The following is a 22,780-nucleotide window of genomic DNA, read 5'->3' as shown; positions in this document are numbered from 1 at the left end:
GCTCAGTTTGCATAAAATAACATAGATGGCATATTCAGACTGAAACATTTCATTCAGTCATATGGATGATTGAGACCTTTTTGCTTACCTTTAGCTAATATATGGACATTAAAAACAACATTGATTTATATATATATATATATATATATATATATATATATATATATATATATATATATATATATATATATATATTTTTTTTTTTTTTTTTTTTTTTATTTATTTTTTTTTCTAAATACAGATTTGGAACAACATGATGGTAAGAAAATTATCAGAGAATCTTTACTTTTTGGTGATTTATACATTTTAGAGTTATTTCCTGAGGTAAATATGAAGTCAAATGTCCACAGTTCTAGAAACTCTTTATTAGTTCTACAAATTATTTATTAGGGCTGGTAAGCAATTTCTTAAATTGAATTAATTACATGATGTGGTGATTAATTAATCGAATCAAATTTGCCTGAGAAATTACTCCCAAAAGATAATTTGAAGTCGTTGTTGTGTAAAGCATCAAACAGACGTTACAAAAAGCAGCATTAATTAAAATAAATATTTTGTTTGATTAAATGCATTACATATATTCTTTTGGACCATGAGGGCGAGTAAACGATGATGCGATTTTCATTTTGGGTGGGTGAACTATACCTTTAATAACTGATTACATGAATTGTATTGTTATTATTATTATTACTATGGCAATATGAAATTACTTTAATGAAATTATACTCTAAATAATGAACTAAAACTGCCAGTTGGTGGTAGTAAGTGTCATCGAGTCATTTATTCATTTGAACAAATGGCTTTATGAACTAAATGGTTCTTTATAAGTAGTCCATTGAATCGGTAGGCTCGGTCGACTTGAAGTGGGTCATCACCATCAGATCTATCGGTGTGTGACATAAAAGTACGACGGCATTGCTTCTGCGGTACTTTTCATGTCATGCAACAGCACCAATCAGTCTTCACCCAATTTGATCAAAACGTGTATTAAAGGGTTAGTTCACCCAAAAATCTAAATTTACCCACCTTTGAAATATCCTAGGTTTATGTGACTTTCTTCTGTCAGTTAAATCTAAATAGTTATATTCAAAATTGTTCAGACCCCTCCAAGCCTAAACGGGTGGTAGCTGTATTCAGTTCAGACCACGTAAAATAACAAATGATTTTGTACAATAAATATCCATACTACAGACGTAATAAACACTTTTCTCTCACTTCCGCTGACTGGGGAAACCGGAAGCAACCTGACGGATGTTGTAGAACGTATGCATTTAGTTTTTAAAAGAAAACAACACCTCCTCTTGGCTTAGATTGAAATCCTCAAACATTTTTCTTTACAAATTCTCGGTTTGTGCTTCTAATTTATGACTGACGCTTTGTTTTGTTCTCTCTCCACGCTCGTCACTAATCGCATAACGTCGACGTATTTAGTAATAATTTTTTACTGTAATAAATTTATCTAATTAACATGTTAAATTGTCAGCCCTAGTTTTTATATATTTTGGTTTATGTTTATAAGGAAAGGGTCAATCTGGGCATACGCAGCTATAAAGTATAGGTATAATGCAATACTAAAATAACCTCTCTTTATAAGCTTTTTAAGAGTGTGGATTGCATTAAATTCCACTCTATAGCGCATCCTTCCTGACCTTGAATAAATAGATGGTCTGAAACGATCCCCAAATACACGCATCGAGCTATAGAGCCGTCTCATTACAACGCGCACACTGAATGATTCAGAAACATTGATTACATTTCCATATTGAAGGTCAGTGGCTATGTACCTGTTTATTAATGCAATAATTAGTTCACGCTACTGAAATACCCAACAAATATACAGGCCATTCTAATGTGGCTTTTATTTAAAAGACTATTCCAAAAATAGTTCAAATAGCATACTAATGAATGTCAAGGACTTTGGCTTAAGCTTCATCCAGACAGAAGCTAATGCAGGAGATAGTCATTCATAATGGCTATCCGCTAATGCAGGACTGTCACTTAGCAAGCATTTCCATTAAATACCGCATCTCGCACTTGCTCAGTCCGCCTATAATAGCCCTTCAGCAGTTTCATCTGAGCCTAATATGAGATTCCAATAACTTCATAATGAAATAAAGAGACGAGACAGATGGGACATTTTCTGACATGCTAATGGTGCTCTAAATGCTTTTGTGATTTCACAATAAAAGTGACATCAGATTGTCAAGATCCTATCAAACCATTACAGGATTGAGAATTTGTAGTACACTGTAAAAAGTCTTTCTATTTCATGGTTAATTCAATGTGCTGCTTGGCATTTCTTTGTGTTTATGACATTTACTGAGTGAAAATTGTTAATCCCACACTGCAAAAAAGAAATAAATGGTGTAGAAATAACTTCAGTATAACTTTAAATGGCTACCAGGTTCACAATTAATAGTAAACCATTAAATAAAATGCTACATTTTCCAATATAATTTTTTTATTGTACTGTTCTTGCATTTTCTTCTAAAATGTGCTCCAATAATCTTCAAAAATTCTTCAAAAAAATCATGTACACCAAGTGCAGCCAATAACGAAAAACATAGAAAGAAGAGCTCAACCAAACGCCAATGTGTGGAATTAGAAAAGAAAATGGAAACAGATACATTTTCTTACCTGTTCATCAAATTTAGTGGGAACATCTGCAAGGCTGCTGCTGTCTGCTAGCAAACTAAGGTCGAGCTCACTGGGTCCTATAGAGAAAAGCAAAAAATACAATCGAATTGTAAGAAAAGACATTGAAAAAAAAAGGATACATTGAGGTCTGTGGTTCAAAGAAAAAATACAGAAATTACAGCAAAGCCTTGTGTGAAAAAAGACACTCTTGTTCCTCCAAACTACTGTCCGTCATTGAAATGAAGTGCTGCTGTACACTGACGGTTCCTTATTGTTCTGCACCAGTAATTGCGGAAGGAACCCTGGAGTCCTTTCAGTAGCGTAGGCAACAATCACAAAGCTTTCTGTGTCACAAAGGTTTCCCATGTGTTCATTAGTCATTCATCTGTGGCACGAGTAGATGTTTCACTGGAGCAAAGGAAAAGATATTAAGCTGCTATTGAACTGCCTGCTGGATTTCTACGTCGTTGCTTAGATAGTCAAGACACTCATACTTGCAATGATTCTCTTGACATGATATTTTTTTTCAGTTTCAGTTAAACTTTCCACTTCAAAAATGTCACATTTAAATCAATATTTTACTAGATTTTTTGATGTAATTTTAAAGTTAGGTGTGATGTCCCGCTTGGCTGAAATTGAGGCAAATTGAACTTTTCTGTCGGGGCAGGGGCACTTACGTGCTTGAGTTTAGTGAACCGTGCTAGTAGTTACACTGTTAGAAAACCAGGGTGAAAGGAAGAAAACTGACTTCGAACATCCACTAAAAATCACCTTAAAAACAAATGATTAAAATGAATTGAAAAAAATGGCTCAGAAATGTAACGTTCTGAAAAGAACGCCATAATGTTCAAAGAAAAATCGCTACACCCAGCCTTGAATGATTTGCTGGTTTTACACAAAAGAACTTAGGGCATTATGATCGAACACACCTAGGTTCAATAAAGTATATATATATATATATATATATATATATATATATATATATATATATATATATATATATATATATATGTGTGTGTGTGTGTGTGTGTGTGTGTGTGTGTGTGTGTGTATCACTGGTATTGGTACACAGCTGATGTTTCTGTAACTATACATATGTAACAACCCACTGAATGGTATGTGTAAAAACAAATGTGTAGCAGGGCATTTTTTTCACTTGACTCAGTACTCATGTAACGGGAACATAATTTGATCTAGTGGGTGGAAATGGATAGGTTTGGGGTGGAAATGAGATCCAGGAGGTGGAGATGGGTAGGTTTAGGAATATGTAAAGTGGGAGGAGTTTGATCCGGAGTTGGTGCAGCACTGTAATAACAGTGTACTTACATGGTAACTGCTCAGGAACAATCCACTTATATATAAAGTGTAACATTCACAATTAATATGTAAAGCCTAACTTACTGACTACTGCTATGTAACATCAGAGTAATTACATGGTAAATCCACAGTCCCCAACTAAGCAAGCAAGCAGGGAACCAAACCTCCATCTGTGAATAAACAACTGGGAGACTATAAGCTGAAGGAAAAAAAGCATCAGATACCATTGATCATTTGAACTAAAACAGCATATTCGATGAGAAATTATTTTCGGTATGTTGGTACTAGAGAACTGTTAGAAATATAGACTGTAATGTATTTTGCAAATGCTAATGACAATAAAAATCCCCAATTTGTGAGTATTTATTCATTTATTTTTAAAACTAATTATGCCCACATGTGACCGGTCCGAGAGTCCTTTTTTTTCTTCCTTTTCATAGCAATCTATAGACATTTGTCCATTTTTGAATAACGTAACAAATAACGGCAACAATAATTTTACTGAAACGGCAGCTGTCCAGAAGAAAACAACTCTCAAGTGCAAGAAATATTTCATAGAAATTCTGACAGATCAGTGATTTTGCCATGAAGCTTTCGTCACAGGGGTCTGGCCTCAGTCATGTGGTATCTGTCGTGCATCTGTTGTGACTGTTGTGATTCAGCTCAGCGCTGCACTACCACAGGCTGAAGAGCCTGATGCCTTTTGACACCGGTCGCCTCTATAATAGACGCTGCACTGTAGCATCCCCTGACACCTCCATTCCCTGTCCTCCAGCGCTAAACCAAAAGTGACAGCATCCTCTCTTACAGAAAGAACAGGCTGTTTCAGTCGATCCTTTTTCGTACTGTTTTGCTCTCTGTAAAGTCATCTGAATGACTCTTATGGAAAGAGCAGCTGCCTGACGAACTGTTCCCTGCACTATGAAGGAGATGTGGAGGGATTATGTATTAAGGTAGAGACTTTGCACCTGAGACCGCAGGAAGTAATGGAACATTTCTTGCCCCAGTAGGATTGTGAGTCACAGAAATCTATTTGTCGAAGCAGAGGTGACGTTATTGGGGGAGCGTTTGAGGGATCGTGCGAGTGGGCGGCAGGGTCAATCTTGTGATGCAGTATCTTTTGAACTCTGCCACTGCTAATGAATGAACATGCCTGAAGTATTTCTATAAAAGGGCAGCAGACGTACGGAAATATGCTCTGGTCCAGCTCAGCCACCATTATGGCAATAATCAAACTTGACGACAAGAAAAACATCTCATTGAGGGACTGGGAATTAGTTTACATGAGAGGGTGAACTATATGATAACTGTCACGCGTGTGGTTAGCAGGAGAGCACACAACGAACATAAAGGTAAATAAAGCATTTTAATCTACTCAGATGAAATAAACAATATAAATACAGGAATTACTTAAACTACACACAGCTGAAGACAATAAAGACAATTAACTAAAGTGGGTTAAACGGAACACATGGTAAACAACAAAAACAATAACACAAAGTCCAGAGAACGTGACAATAACTAATGATTAAACTTATTTAGCAGGGAATGTTGCTGATGTCATTTCCTGTAGAATTATGGTACAACATAGCCATTTGAAAAGTGAAAAGAAAGTGATATTGATGACACAGGAGTAAACAATAAATTGAAATGTTAGAAATATTTTCATTCTAAAAGGAAAATGGGTGTGTGTGTTTGTGTGTTAAGCCATATAAAGTAAAATATAAACTATATATATATATATATATATATATATATATATATATATATATATATAGTAATAAAATAAAATACAAACTATATATATTTTAGCAATACAGATAAATCTATACGTAATATATAATATTTTTCAATTAATTATTTTTTGCTAGTTTAATTCAAGTTAACAATAGTTTTTTTAAAACTATCATCTAAACTCTCAAATGGTAGTGCATATATATATATATATATATATATATATATATATATATATATATATATATATAAACAATTTAACTCAAGAAAGCCTGAGTTACAGATCAATAACGTCCAAATGCACACTGTAACATGCCTGAGGGACCGTTTGATTTGTAGCATTCAAATGGATTACCTCTGGACTTCTTTTATTAATATCACAGTTCGATGACAGTCCATAGAACAGTGAGTTTTCAAATCCCTGCCCACTGACTTAAAAAAAAAAAAGAAGAGGCCTCAGATCAGTCAGCATGAAATGGATAATGACACTAGAATCATTAGCTGCAGGGTTAACATGGTGGGGGGTTGGAGGTGTAATTAACCTCTGCTCGATTTGATCGGCAAACACCACAGACCAGGCCTCACAAAGCCAACGGCTAAAACTTGACCGAGACTCATCAGTCTCTGATACAATAAAATTAGAAGTTGCCCTGGTTTCCTAGTGAATCCCACAAGTGCAATGGCATGTAATTAACACTGCCACTGTAATTATGCACTGTCAGTGTAATGTGTTAAATGCATTGCAAATTGTTGCCTTCACCAAAATGGACAGTATCCACGAAAAAAAAATCTTTTTCAAAAATATTGGACGAACAATACCGTTCAAAATATTTTTTGAAGAAATAAATATTTATATTCTACAAGAATGCATTAAATCGATCCAAAGTGACAGTAAAAGTCAGATTTCAAATAGATGTTCAAAATAGTAAAATTTTACAGGTTATTTTTGATCAAATAAATCTATCTTTGGTAAAGGTATTTTATCACAGTAAAAGTGTAACTTTTGATTAAATCGTATTCTCTGTATGTAGGTTTTATGTAGTGTAGTGTGCATCCTGTAAGTGTCCAGGAACCGCTTCTGCTCAAACACAGACCTCAACTGTTGGTACCCACACACATACTGTAGTTGAAAGAACAGTAAATATCCCAAAAGAGTTTTAGGACAGGTAGGATCATGACCGGTCCAGATGTGTTATCTCTGACTGCGCTGTCAGACGGTCTGACTCAGGTTTGACAAGCTTTTCGTGTTTGATCAGCTGGGTTGTGTAAGCAATGAACATATAAGTAGAAAGTATGCAAATCTACTCAAATTTGAGTTTTTTTGCATCCCATCTGTGCCATTATTTTTCGTTGTTCTATTTACACGTGCAGTCTGTAGTTTTTCAGAATCTCACATCATGAATGGCACGTTTCTAAAATGCAAAGCTAAAAGTAGTTCAAGTTTGAACATCGCATCTTGACACCTCTAGATTCTAATCCTTCGGGTTGTGCTAAACTATCAAATCATTTCATATATGTCTAAAATCAAGTCATTCTTCCATAACACAAGCAGAGATCATTGCCCAGCAAACACACTTGAAACAATCACCTAAACAACAGATAGTGTTACAGAAAACACTTTATCGTAAAAAATGAGTTGAGTTGTACACGTTTTTTTAAAGATGTTGTTTTAAGGATTTGAAAGACTAACACTGTGCAGGCTACATCTACAAAGTTTTAATGATTTGATAATCTTTTTTTTTTTTTTTTTTCAAATGGCATTACTGTAGAAATTGCTGTCTTATTCAGTTTTGTATTGTTATTTTTTTCACTTTTGTATTAGGTTTTGACCTTAACAGTTTTACAGCTTTGACAAAAAGTTATGTAAATGCGCAAACTGGCCTGTAGGTACCTAGAGTTTTGGTGGTGAGAAAAGAATGTAGTCACAGAATGTATTTTAAAGCAAATCATCCATTGTTTCACCCACATAGACTGCTGTTGTGATCAATGTGTGAAAGATTTCAAAAAAGTGGCCTTTGAATTGAGAAATGGGTCTTAGTAATTGTTAAACATGTGACATAATTTAAACTGTTCTAAAATGTTTAAATCTCTAACTGTTCAAACTCAAACTTATTTCAAGCAATAAATGAATAAATAAAAAATATATATTATAATAATAACAATAATAAATGATGAGAAAAGAAAAAAGGTTATTAACCAGTTTCTTATTAGCATGCCTATTAATAACATACTCTCTGTTTATTAGTACTTATAAAGCACATATTCTACATGACCATATTGCTAATCCTATATCCAATACCTAAACTACATTTGTTTGTTAATAGTGAATGTGGCCAATTTGTTTTATATGTTATGAATTCAAGTGGACCGTGTCATCTAAGCTAGTAGATACATAATTCATAATAAGAACTGCTGTTTCCAGTGTGAGACTGCAGGGCCCTGACACTCACATGAATAAATCAGTAGCAAGTGAAGGACGAAAGTTTAATGAAACACTCACAAACTGGCTTTCTCTGATTCCTCCTAACTCCATTCGGGCCGATACATTCAAGCCCTCCGTGTCCTTTGGGCGATCCCAGTCACACCAGGCATCACCAGGGAACACTTCACCTTGATGTGGCAGTCTCACACTTCCCCAAGGTTACAGAGCCCAGAGAGACTGACATCAGCATTAATGCCTCCACTATCATGCAGACCTTTCTCATCCACGTCCTCCTTATTCATCCTCTAATCCATGCTCTCAAGCGCAACCAGACGCACGGATGTCTACGTTCAGCTCACAATGGCAACTTTCTCGCAGTGATTTTCCAAAAACCTTTGTATGAAGATCAAAATCACGCCGGATGCTTTGGTGTTGTTCGGTGGCACCAGATCAAGAGTTCTGTGATGTGTGCTTCCTGTCAGGCTGAAGAAATCTTGACAGGATGATTAATTAAATCCAGGGTCTGGAAAACTTTAATTTGTAAAAAGTCTAAATCCTTTTCATTACTGGGAAAAAAAACTTGCCGTACAGACAATTTGAGTTTGAGCCATGCTACTCTGAATATCAGAAGAAAAGAAAAACATCTTCTGAAGTACATTTATAGATTTTGATGGCAAACATCTTACGTTTTCCTCTGAATCTTTGTGAAAAGCAGACTCATTTTCTTTTCAATCAATTACTTCTCTTCAGCCAATTTATCCTGACTACCATGGCAGCAAGAGTGAACTTGTTTGATAAAAGCAAATTTTATTCCAGCCCCAAAAGAAAGAAATTTTAGTTTAAATAGTTATTTCAAGGATGGCTCCTCTCAAATACAATACTGCAAGATAACAATTTATATCTACCTAAATATGTTGACACCAACAATGTCTACACTGTGTTTTTAATTATTAGGGAAGCTGAATTCTGTTTTTTTCCAATAACATTTTACAAATCCCAACAACTATTGATTTTGTGTTTGATAATGTATAAGTGATTCCTAAAACTTCTTCAAACTGTGGTTCAAGAAGATGTGATGCTGTTCCTTCAAGAGTCACTCACAGCGTATCTGTCTATAAAGCCTATGAAATATCAATCCTAATGGATTTCGCAACACTTTAGCATGCTACTCTTATTAAGTGAGGGTCTTTTTTTAGGATTTTGTACCCAAGAAAAGTCTCTGAGAACCTGAAACATTGCACTTGTGGAGACTCCGGGAAAGCTGCAGTTCTGGAAAATGAAGGCACTGGAGATTAAATGGTTCCTAGTGGTTTCTCGCCTAATTCTTGACATTAATTCTTAATTCTTTTGCCGTTTTAATTCTTCTCCATCTGTTTTTTACTTTTACTGCCCAACGGTCATACCTCAACCTTGCTAATTACATTATTGAATTAATATTATATCCTTCTCATTGTCATTTAATCATTTTTACCTTTGGAACACTTTACAACAGGTTACACTTGTTAACTATTAACTACACCTTTTCCCTCAATAAATTCTTAATTTGCTGTTTGTTAATAGTAAGATAGTTGTTAAATTTAGAAATGTAGAACAAGGCATGAATGTGGGATAATTAGCATTAATAAATGGCTAATATTATAGTGACGTGCATACTAATAAGCAACTAATATGTGTAACCGTAAAATAAAGTGTTAACTTAGCCTTTAGTCTGAGTTCAATCTTGGCTCATTTTATCTGGAAAAACAAAACATGCCTAATAATTCAGCACACCTAAATATAAGGTGTTTATTATGACTTTTAGTCTTCCCAGACAATGATATCTCACTTATATATGATTAAATAATAAAGCAATAACAGATATTAACATGTGGTTTGGGACTGGTAAAATGTTCTTGGGCTTTATACTGAAACATACATGTAATATCTTTCTAATTACATTAAAATTACAGGCTATTATACAGGCATAAGCTACTTAAAATAAAGTGTATTAAGATTGTACTTAAGTGTTAGTAGCTGTGTCTGTTACATATTTGTAAAAGTAGTCCATTACATTTACATAATTACAAACTATAATTACAGGCTGTAGTATTACATAACGTAGTTACATGATAAGCAAATTTTATTTCACATAAGTACAATGGCTACAACTACCTAACATGAATGAATGAGTTACGGGTCTACTGGGCTCAAAAAAACAACAGTCGCCATAAACAGAAGCATCAGAGACAATGTAGATAATAATATATATTTGTAGATCATGTTCTGAATTTTGAATCTAATCGGGATGAAGCCTTTACAGACACAGAAACATCTCTAGTTATGTCATGGATAGATCAATAACCCAGTATGTATATATATATATATAAATAGAGTATATATATGTTTGTTCTATTTACTGAAAGCAATTTCAATTATTCATATAATTATTTACAGGTGAAAGTATATGCTACCTGAATGTATTTTGCATTAAAATGCACTACTTTGATAAAAATGCATTTTTGTACAAAATGTTGCATTTCCCATGAACCCTATCTGGGGTTCAAGCTTCATGACGACATAAAGATAGAATAAAATCAATTATTTTGATATATAATATGTTCATATATTGTAAGCACAGCAAAAAGTATTCTGAAGGCCGCCAAATTTAGGTGAAAATCTTCAAAAACACTAGTGTTCTGGAATTCATTCAGATCTTCAAGTAAAAGGAATGAAGTAATAATTCGATATCTTTACCTGCCACAGGTTCTTTGGTAGGGTACAGTTTGTTGTCGACTGTCATGCTGATGTCATAGAAGACTTCCTCTTCATCTCGATCTGCATCAAGCTGTATAAACAACAAAGCACTTTTGTCAGACATTGAGGGTACATGAAACACTCTGTTCTACATTTTAAGTATGAAATAATAAAGAGTCAAAACTAAGAATGTGGTGGATGAAACAGAGAATATTTCTTTATTGTTTTGCTGCAATCTCCATTAAGACCCCAATATTGAAAAAGTATTGCACTGGTTGCTCTTTCTCAGGAGACTTAATTCTGATTCTCATAAATGTCTAATTTTAGAATCAAGATATTTCAGATGTTTCTCCAAACATTTCTTAGGAGAAATAAAAGTAGACACAACTGAGACATATATGAGACAAAATCAGTCCAAACTGAGAATAAGGTGGAAGAAACTTAATCGTCTTGAGACATTAAAACTTATTTAAAAGGAGAAATGTTAAACTTCTACTAATATTGTAAATATTGAAACTATAATTTAAATAGCACTAAACATTTTTGAATATAAAGGGTTACAATTTTAAATGCTTTTTATTCACATTTTCCTTTTTTTTTGTACAGCCAATTTTTGCATGTATGTAAATACAGGTTATTTTCTCTGATAAATCATTGTGTAATAAAACATATGTCTACATAAAACAATTTCAAACATAACGATGGATGTATTGTCTTTGATTGAAATGGTGTGCACTGCAGCTGCATTCACGTGTCTGTTTACTGTTATATATGAACTAAAAATATATAATGAGACTGTTTTGTTTTAGTAGAACATTTAAGGTGTCCCAACACGGTTACGTAAACAATATTACAGACAGCAGGAGCGAATCGATTTAAGGCTTGGACAGAAACTCATTCATTTGGAACCATGGTGTGATTCATCAATGAAAGCAGGCTTCATCACGGGCTCATTATTCCCTCACTTCCTGAACGCTGCAAAAGGATAAGAACAGAACATATCTCTGCACCCCCCAGTACCTCACATCTACTGAAATGCAGAGAACCAAAACACCTTTATGAGACACTTCACAGGAGCCTTGCCTAAGTAATGGGCTGTGACAAAACAAAACCAAAAAAAAAAAAATCTTGAGAAACGGGGAGACGAAGTGACGACCCCCTCCAACCTGTCTGAATGTTTCCATGACAACAGACTATAACGGGCCACAACATAGCAGGTAGTGCGTGGGAGTGTCCCTCGAGTTTCAGACGACTGTGTACCTGTCATATTATTATTGGATACGTAGAAAGGTGTTGATTATTAGAATTGGGTTTACCGGGGTTTTTAACCTTTTCTGTCTCTAAGAAATGTATTGGCATAGGCAAAGTACTGGTATATCTGTTTCTATGTATCTTTTAGATGAATGGAGTCATAGCATCATTTAGTTTTTTTGCCTTAAAAGTACTGTGACTGTAGCATGTTACTGATTATTACTATATTCAAATACCACGGTATGTATCTGGTACTTCAATATAACACAAGTAGTGTTTTGCCATGATACATGTTAAGAAAGCATGGTAAGCTTTACTTTTTCAGTACTTAAGCTTTAAATCAAGAATTGCGTTATTTTTTCAATTCCTTTCTTTATTTAAGAGTTAGAACAACAATCTGATTAAATTTCAACTATACATCATCAAATCTATAATCAGGGCACCATCTGATATGATTCTATTATTTTGGGATTATTAACAATTATTTCCTAGTTTTGTTAAGCCTATTCTATTCAGGTTACACAAACAACCACATGTGGACATTGGACATTATTATAGTTATCAAAATTGATTTTTAAATTATATTACTCGTGCACTGAATTTTCATTATCATTTATATCAGGATGAACTTTCGGTTTACTGTGTGCTTGGGTTTCTACCCGAGGTATTGATTATTCCTCTTGAACAGGTTTTGCATTCAACCCTGCATAGTGTGGAGCTCAACGAAACCGTCTTTTATGTAGGTCAGCCTATCGGTAATTGTGTAATTCTGTTGTTTGGTTTCTTAGTAAAAAAAAAAAAAAAAAAAAAAAGTTATAAATAGCCAAATGCAACTGCGACACGTGTCAACACTGCTTAGTGAGAGAGCAGGGTATTCATTTTCTTAGAAAGATAGAAAAATAGAAGAAAAAAAAAAACTGTTCCTTACAACAGCGTCAAATATATCTCTGGAGACTAATACTAACGATGAAATGGCGGATCATGCAGTGTGAAAACTGATGACTGATTTTAAAACTGATGACCATCTAGTCGCTCTTCACAAGCTTTACCGTTTCCCAAAGTAGATCTGCAATGTCAGTTGTATTTGTGTAACTTATTCCTAGACTTTATGCTGAGGTTTGAAGCCATGTTATGCACTTATATTTTAACATCACTTGTACAATACTATGCGAAATGAACCCAGGCTTACTGGAAATACATGACTCAGTCGACATTTCTATAAAACCGAACAAATATGTTGCTATGGGTATATTTTGCTGCACTTTTTCGATTACGTGTTCGCAAGACATGCTGTAAATCTCCGGTGCAGATGCATGTGTCATGACAAAGCATGTCTGTAGATGAAAAATGTTAGCAAAATTATACTACGTTGCTTGTAGAATGCCTAATGGCATATTCAAAGCAAAATTCCCAATGGCAATCAGAACAGTTCCATAAATAGTTGATTTATATTTTATATATTTTGTACTTTAAAATTAACACACAACTTACACTTAACCACTACCGTAAATCTAAGCAATGCTGTTAACAAAAGCAAATGTGGGACAAAAATACATTTACTGGAATAAGCATGCCGTGCCATGGAATAACGGCCCTTCAATCATAATGTGTGCAAAAAAGGTGTTTAACTGCCACTACTGTTCATTTCAACTGGCAGTGAAATGTATGAATAAGGATGCTTTTTTCAGAAATGCAGGGAGAGTCAAGTACTAGAGCCTGGTTTGAAGAAATGAAATGTATTGTATAACGTGGAATGTCACCGTATTTGTCAAAGTTTAGATGAATTAGTCAAATGTAGATCAGTACACGTGAATCGGCTCACTCGGTGGACTTGTATCTGTTAATATTAAGCTGCAAAAAGACTATTCAAATATAAATCCTGCATGTCTCTGTAAAAAATCTCTGTAAATGTGAATGACACAGACGCGTGCTTTGTTTACTACACACTACACACTCACTAAATGAGGACATAAATACATCAACAACATCACCAGAACTGCTCTTGAGCACTTGACCGTTCGCGTAAAAATAGCGTCATATATACATAGACCTATGACAGACTACACACAGGTCCTCATGGCAACCCATCAAAATAAAAGTTCGGTTTAGCTGCTACTACTACTACAACAATTACAACTTTTGTTTGTTAAAATAATAATCACGCAATACGCTATTCCATGTTTTCATTTCAATAGTAAACTCCTTTGCCAATTTAGTTTAACTCTCATTTTGGTAAATGAAGTAATGTTTTATGGCTTCATCTTCACTGACTGTAAATTAAATTTATGTGACTAAACTAAAATTACTGTCACTATAGGCCAATATTAGGATGACGAAAATTAAGACATTTCAGTAGGATATTGAATCAAGTCATTCTATAATAGGCTATTAGTGTTATAGTTTTATTAAAATAGTTGTGGTCTTCTTAATTTGTAGAAGCTATGAAGACAATTAAGTTTTATATACGTATTATATACGTTGTGATTTAAGTTCATCGATTGATGTGCATGAGATGATGAATTGAATAGACATCTCTTGTAGGTTATGATTTAATTGTCAGAAAAAAAAATAAATGAAGAATTGAGAGAGGTTATGGTATCACACACACATTTCTAACATGTAAATTATTATAGCCACTTCCCCCAGGCTGTTTAGCATACAGTGGCCCCACATTTCTCTTTATATAGCCTTATTGTAGATGAAGTGTATAACCGAAATATCGGTTATCGGTCTACTTGGTCTGTAATGATTAAAAATTAAGAAAACACATATAAGTCAACCCCTACAACAACAAAAAATAATCACATCACTGTGACTAAATTAATCTAAAATCAATGCATTTGAAAGTGAAGTGACTTGTGGCCCTGTATGGTGACACATACATGCATTTAGTCCAAGTGCAAAAACATAGCAGTGAATACACACACACACACACACACCGTGGACACACAACTGGAACAGTGGGCAGTTCCATTTAAGTCCATTCATTTAAATCTTCACGTTAAATATTGTGTTTCTTTAACTTAAATCCATACTTATGTAAACAAAGAAGAATGGGAGGCATAATAATGTTGGCCTTTTCACATCAGTTCTGTTATATATATATATATATATATATATATATATATATTTATAATTTACATACACATTTACACATTTATTATTTTCAAAACAGAAGCCATGGAACATGGCATCAACATTGGACATATTCATTGCAGGAGCACTTTAAGATCTAATGTGCCCCTTTAAAGAAATTATTATATTTCCCTCTGGAGACTTTTTATGACAGATGCTATGCTCCAGCATTAATCTTGGAAACACTCAAGCAGCAACATATGCAAGCATACCATATTACATATGCCCTACAATTACAGCATGACAAAATTCAGTGTTTTAAAATAACTAGTAAATGAACCTTTGAGGGAGCACACACAGCCTTCTTTCAGTGGTCACCTCAGAGCAGGGCTAAAAGGCTCTGACTTTTAAGAAATGACATCCAAACCCCATGTGGCGACACCAAAGAGACTCGCCACCAAAGCATTATAAATGGCTAATTAAATGGGTCTATTTTTGCTATGAAGGGATGAACTTCAATCAAAACTCCACAATCAATTATCGCTCTCTCGCTTTGCAGTTACACTTAAAAAGGTTAGAGCAGAGCCAGTCATCAAAGCATTCTGCTGAAATTGCTCATACATGAGATCCAAGGCAAAAGAAACAAACAGTATTATGGCAGTTTGGTTCTAAATTTGTGTGCTGTTTGACTGTGATACTTATTTTTATCTCTAATGCGTGTACGTCAGAGCTGTGTAATTATTGACCTCAAATGACATTGATTGAAATTTGTTGCAGCACAAAGGCCAGATACTGAGCAAGATATTGACGACATTTACAGTAACTAGGGTTTGTTTGTATAGTTAAGTTATTGGTTTTTGGCAGAATTGAAAGGAAACTGGCTATAAATTATTTCTAAATGTTTCATGACTCATTTGAGATGTTTCATGCGTTGCTCCATTTCATATTTTGTAAACATCTAATACACTTTTGATGCAACTAACATTATCACTTTGTCAACTCTAGATGTAACTAATATTCAAAAGTTCAGCAAGAGATATTTAAATTCATCAAAAGGATGATCATAAATTGTTTGTCACATTTGTTTATTTATATTTCAACCACTTTAAGCTATGAATATCAATATGAATAAAATATTAAACAAATAAATGACCAGTAATTGCCAGTAATTTAAAAAAAAAAAAAAGCGTTAAATAAAATTTGTAATGATTATTAATATTTTGTTATTGTCCCAATGTTGTGATGTTTATGTAAATTAAAGGAGATATTAAGTCATAATAAAGAGAAAACAAAATGACATAAGTCAGCAGGCAGGCAGGCAGGCAGGCAGACAGAACATAATACACAAGTATGTAACCTCGACGATCGGACAAACTGAATACAAACAGACAGGACTAAATACACAAGGAAATTGACTAAATTAACAGGAAACAGGTGAAGACAATTATACAATTAACACGAAGGGAAGGTAGGGCACAGAGAGCACATGACAAAATCAACAACAAAAGAGTCCAAAGATGTGACAGATATAAAACGTTAAACAGATTAATTAATATCTGTTGGATTAAAAATGGAATTCTGTCAAAAAGTCATGCCATAGTTATGATATTAAAAAAATGATGAAATTGTGACTTGAGTGATAAAAAGCCACTATTAAGAAATAATTAAATAATTTTATAGGCTTCCATAGATTTTAAAGATGTTCTGATAAGTAATTAGGTTAAGCAAAATTTGTAAAATATTTTTATTTAGTTGAAAGCATTCATTTCAAGCCAGTTCTAAATGCTTAAATGCTGATGCCCTACTATACTGAATTCAAACCTCCCTCTTGCTCTACAGAATACAAAAATTATATATCATGTTTTTGCAAAGCTTATATCTTCCTGTCAAGGGATAATGAGCCAGTTAAAAGTGCTAATAATAATAATATTCTGTATTTATCAGAGATGCTACTTACTTCTCCTTTCAAACCGCCTAATGAAGGTCGCTTCACCATAGCAACAAGTGAAAGAAATCACAGAAGATACAGAGGATCTCAAACAGCAATTCCTGAGTCATTCTTGACACTACTGTCATTTCTTGCACCTTTAAAATGAACTTCACTGAGGGTTACCCACAGTCAGAGTTTACTTTAAACTCCAACAACCAATAATTACAAGCTTCCAGCAGAAATTTCTCCACATGACATTTGTACCTGCAACTTCCTTTTTCGGCACATCATATGACACCCTGCTGTTCAGCACAAAACTCAACATTCTAAACTGCTGTTCTCACTTGGGAGGCAAATTTACCTTTGCTTGGAAAGAAAGAAGGTAGCAAGAAAAGAAAGAAAGAAAGAAAGACTTAAACACAATGTCATCCTGCAGTGCAGATTAAACGTAAACTGATTAGCAAATAACAGTAATAACAGCTTAATAGCTTAATTACTCATTAAAACTAAGCATTGATATTAATAACTATTATATTCAATTAAGCAATAACATTATAGTTCATTTTTATGAGCACATTTGTTTTATTTTTTGTAAAATTGCTTTTCACTACTATCTGTCATGCTTTCACAAAGATGAAGAGGGCTTAAGAATAATGGGCTAAACACACAGCTGGAGACTGATGAACTAATAATCACACACACACACACACACACACACACACACACACACACACACACAGGCAGTCAAGACTCCTGACAGTCTGTACATTTTTGGGGTTAAAAATAATCCAAAATAAATATTTGAGCAAGTGGATAAGTGTTCAAAACTATCGCCTTACGTTAGCCAGATTCTTAACGGTTAGTTATAATTTTCATTTCATTAAAATTCGAGCATGGTACTGCGTCATTACATCACATTTGTAACATAAAGAATGAATCCTGGCTACTAGGCTAAAGCAAGTGAGGATACTGCAGGAGGCGGATTAGTTTCAGCTTTTTTCTCACAGCAGCTAAAATAATTAAATGTAACATTTTGATGACAGATTGTAATCCAGAAAGGATTATGCCTTTATAAATAACATGTTAATAAAATGATATTATATTCCAGTTTTAAATGTGCTTCTGATTACAGATACCCTGCGATTAGCTACACGCGATTTGTATTTTCAAGATTAGTATTTTTCTTATTTAGGTCATATATTCAAAGACGCCATGCACGAAATATAACTCCTCGAGGAACTGCAATTCCAGGTTCAAACATAGATGGCGACAATGAGGCAAAACTTATGGATTGAAGCTTTAAATAAACAAAATGTTGTATTCATTTACATTCATTTATTGTATATTGAAGTCAGACAATTGCGGTCCCTCATGGCTGTGCATTTATGAATTTATGTATGAATGATTGCTTGTAGCTTCAATTTCCTGCTTCGTAGTTTTTGTGTTTCGTCCGTTTTTCTTTCTTTTCATGACTGCTGCCTGCTCTGACCGTTGCCTGTTATTGGATTACTCTTTTATCTTTGCCTTGGATGATATTGTATTGTACTGAAGTACTTACTTGTGATTAACTGCAACTTAATTTTTAATACTCTAATAGTATTAAATAGAAATGTAATAGTATGGACAGATATGGATGCTTCATGCAAATGTTTATTATGAGTGAAACTATAATCAACAAAGAACATGAACCCTAGACATGTTTCAAAGGTCATAGATGTTTTTCAAAGAACCTGTTCATGTCTATTAGACACATGAAAAAGAACATAGAAAGGTCCCCATTACTTCTCCTTCTTTGCACTGAGCAATCTGCATACAAAACACGTTAAAATGTTTTGCACGAAAGGGCAGCTCCCTTCTTTTAAACATGCAAAATGCACATTTATTATTTATCATAACATTTGTTTGCCTCCCTATGCCCACATGCTGTATTTTGCAGCTAAATTCTCAATAAAAAAGTTTTCATTGATGTATTATTGTTTTTGTTGTCAGACAATGGAACCAATATGAAATAGTAACTGAAATGTCACATAACCAGCTCTCCCTTCCAAGATGTTAATCTGCCCAAAAATCCTGACTTAGAATGTTTTAATTGAAAGCTGCTGAACAGATCAAACTTGAGAGGCAGCACTGCTGCGGCTAGATTTGTCGCTTGTCACTTTTTTGGACAAAAAGTCGCTAAAGGGGTCTAAAAAGTTACTAAGTCTAGTGACAGTCGCTAAGTTGGCATCATTGTGCATCTACTCCGTTTCTCCAAATACAAGGAGATAATTATTACTAATTACTAATATAATATCTGATAATATAATACAATCTCTGTTATTGATTCATCAGAATTCTAAATACATATATAATTTGAATAGAATACAAAGTAATTATACACATTTAAGCATTCTAAGTCATTAACATTAGAAACGATCACAGTAACAGTAAGACTTTTATCTTTTCTTTCCAATTTCCACAAATATAAGGCAGCAAAACTGTGTCAACAGTGATAATAGGAAGTGTTTATTATTGGAATGACTTCTGAAGGCTGAGACACTGAAGACTGGAGTAATGATGTAATCATGAAAATTTTGCTTTGCCATCTCAGAAATTAAAAGCTTTCAAAAAATGTACAGACCCCAGACATTTAAAATCAATCGTAATGCATAACAATATAATGAAATAAAACTAAATGACTAAATTCATCTCTATCAGTAATAAGTCATGTACTGTGAACATAAATAGCACACAAATAGTGTCATTTTCTGAGAATAGTCATTTCTGAGAGTGTCTAAACCTTCAATGAACCGATGTGCAATGTACTACAATGTAGAGGTTCCTCCCTATGTCTTTATTATAATCAATTAGGATAATAAAAAACAAAAATGAACATATTTGACTGACAGATACACACAATTTCCATAAGTACAGAAATAAACAGAGGCATTAATTTGGCTCTTCCTGACAGCTCATGTGAAGACCATCATCACAATCTAACTGATGAAGAAGTAATTTATGCTTAATTATCGGTTTGTGAGTCCACCAAATGTAACTAACAAGCACCTTTCATACCCTAGGAATCATCGGAGCAAATGTAATTGAGAGACATTGTTAGGAACATCTTTATAAAATCACTCAGTGGTGAAAGCAGCAGAAGGCAAACATTTATTTTTTTGTAGAGAAAGAGCAAGGCATATCGAGTTTAAGTACAGTATTTCACAATACTGCTGAATAATTTGTGGTGTTAGCTCAAACCCCCCATTGTGGCCAACAAGCTGAGCTTATTTGCAAAAAGCGACATCGCTTTTATATATTATATGAGAGTCCTGAGATCTATTTATAACTCAAAGGGGGTTGAGATCCTGAAAAACTGCATTAGTTCAGCCCTGGCTGTGCGCATCTATAATAACAACTCCTTGTCTTGCTTCCTGCCATCTTTTGTGTACAGAAAAACCTTATTATTTAGGAAAAAAAAGTATTATTTGTAGTAACGCTCTCAGCAAACCAAAATGCGATATACAGAGTTGTGTGTTGAAAGCTTCAGAGCACACTTAAAAATAAGATTTTTTATATGCATCAATAGCCGATTTTCCGCCATCATGCCAAACTGCAAAAGTAGCTTATGGTTCCATAAAGAATGTTTTGTTTTATTGCTGTGATTAATTTTCATTTATTTTTATTTCCTGCTTTGAATTACCATTGCGTTTGCTATCTAAATGTGCTATATAAGCTTGCCTTGCACAAAAGGTTCTTTAAGGAGCAAAAGCTTTCTTTATATTTAAATTAAGAAAAAAATGATACCGTTATGAACGGTTTATTTTAATGTTCTTTGGGGAAGCCAAAATGGTTCTTCTATGGTATTTCTGTGAATAATATAGTGTAGTTCTGTATTATTGAAAAAAAGCTCGCTTTAAAATAACTGTCTTATTATTTACTCCTTCTCATGTTGCGCCAAACCTGTAAGCTGTAGTTTATCAGTGGAGCACACATTTTTCTCACCGATAATTTTCCCTCAAGTGATTCAGATTGAAAAATTCTACAAAGTCGTCGTAATCAAATGGAGCGTGTCAGTGACTTAAATTTCAGTCCGTCTGACTTCAGAACACTTAATGGTGTCATGACATGAAAATCAAGTTTCCTTTGATCGTTTGGTATGTAAGAGGTCTTTGTACTATTAAAACATCCTCCAAGTTTTATAGAGTAGCTTAAAACGACCTCCTCATTATAAAGTCACCCAGGCACAAACAACACTGCCTCCAGAGCAAGACATCAATGAATAGTCATCTCCGCTTCATAGGCTCCACCCACTTGCATTCAGTCATTTAATGCACCTAATTACGGTGAATGTGAGTGTCGTCTTGTGTTAAAAGCAAATAGAAATTACAGTCACTGCCGCTATCTTGTCTACACTGGTTACTAGATACAGATGTGCGGTCAGAAACAATCCACAAGCTTGAGTCTGTTGTCAATGGAACAAGCCAAGTTGAAAATTATTTTTCCATGTGAGATGCAATTTTGGAAAAACCCTTCGGATGCCACACTGGGACGTTTTCATGAAAAGTTTTTTTTGTCAAATTTAGGTTTCATTAAATTACTTCTATAGCACCTTGCTGATCGTCTCTGAAAATATCTTAGCAAAAGTTGCTTGTTTAGTGCAGAAAAATAGAGACTGACTGCTCTAAAAACAACTAAAGGTACAATAAAGGTGTTGGATTTCTTACATCGCATGACACATCTATTTGTTTTAATTTTTGAAAAGACTTTATTAACATCAGTAAACCTCACGGAACATATTAAAACGAGTTTCCCAACAAGACAAACACAGACTTTCTTTTTACAAGTATCAAAGTAGCAATGCGTTCATGAAAATATAGCCTATCCTGAACCAACAAGGATTTCTGAGGACTGAAAATAGCTGACTATGCTGACGGGGTAAGAAAACCTTCCAGCTTTATACATTTTGGACTTCCCAAACCCATGTCATTGCAGATATTCAATGTCTCACTCCTGTTACCAGAAAACTAAAATTATTAGTTTCAACACAGACATAAAAAAGTCTCCTATTGTATTCCACAGAAGATGCCAAACAGGCTTTGAACAACATGACAGAATGTACATTTTTGAGTGAACTATCACTTTAAAAGAGTTTTTCAGTTTTCTATTAAAAATCACAGTAAAAGATTGGCAAGGATGATGAATCTTTAGACAAACGCTTTGACTTGTACTATATGTGGCTCATGTTCAAATCAATTTTATGACTCAGGTACTCTGTTTAGATTAAATAAATGCAGCTTTGCATAGCTCCATTCTAGGGTCACTCTAGGTATAGAAAAGTTTTACAATTGAACAGGGCTGAAAAGTTAACAGTTTCAGCCCTGAAGTTGCTTACACAATGCCTGCGGGCAGAATGAAACGTATAGCAGCAAACTAGCAAAGTTTAGAGCAGCACTGACAAACTGAAGATGACATATCTGACAGCCGGCGCAAAAACTCTTGTTGACATTAGGCTGTTAAATGGCACACTTCATTCATCTCAAGATAATCTGATATTTCCTATATATGACTCTATCTCTCCTGAATCTCTAAAAAATGTTACATCACCAGTATTTGCAATATCCTGTGTCAAGATAGCTGCTAAACCAATTCATTGCAAATAAATTCAGCAGATGGAGTTCTTCCATACTTGCTGTGCCAGCAGA

General features: G+C 34.1%; 1 protein-coding gene across 3 annotated transcripts in view; it reads right to left on the bottom strand.

The window, feature by feature from the left end:
* The window catches only part of ak5 (adenylate kinase 5), a 76,637-nt gene that overhangs the window by 14,315 nt on the left and 39,542 nt on the right, over window positions 1-22,780 (bottom strand). For all 3 annotated transcript variants that reach the window (XM_043257429.1, XM_043257420.1, XM_043257413.1), the window contains exons 7-8: window positions 10,844-10,934; window positions 2,638-2,714 (exon numbers count right to left, since the gene is read on the bottom strand). In XM_043257429.1, coding sequence (XP_043113364.1) covers window positions 2,638-2,714; window positions 10,844-10,934 — 168 coding nt within the window. The remainder of the gene's footprint in view (window positions 1-2,637; window positions 2,715-10,843; window positions 10,935-22,780) is intronic.

The sequence above is a fragment of the Puntigrus tetrazona genome, chromosome 2 (assembly GCF_018831695.1).
Source record: "Puntigrus tetrazona isolate hp1 chromosome 2, ASM1883169v1, whole genome shotgun sequence".
Classification (NCBI taxonomy): Eukaryota; Metazoa; Chordata; class Actinopteri; order Cypriniformes; family Cyprinidae; genus Puntigrus; species Puntigrus tetrazona.
This window is presented reverse-complemented; position numbering and strand designations above follow the sequence as displayed.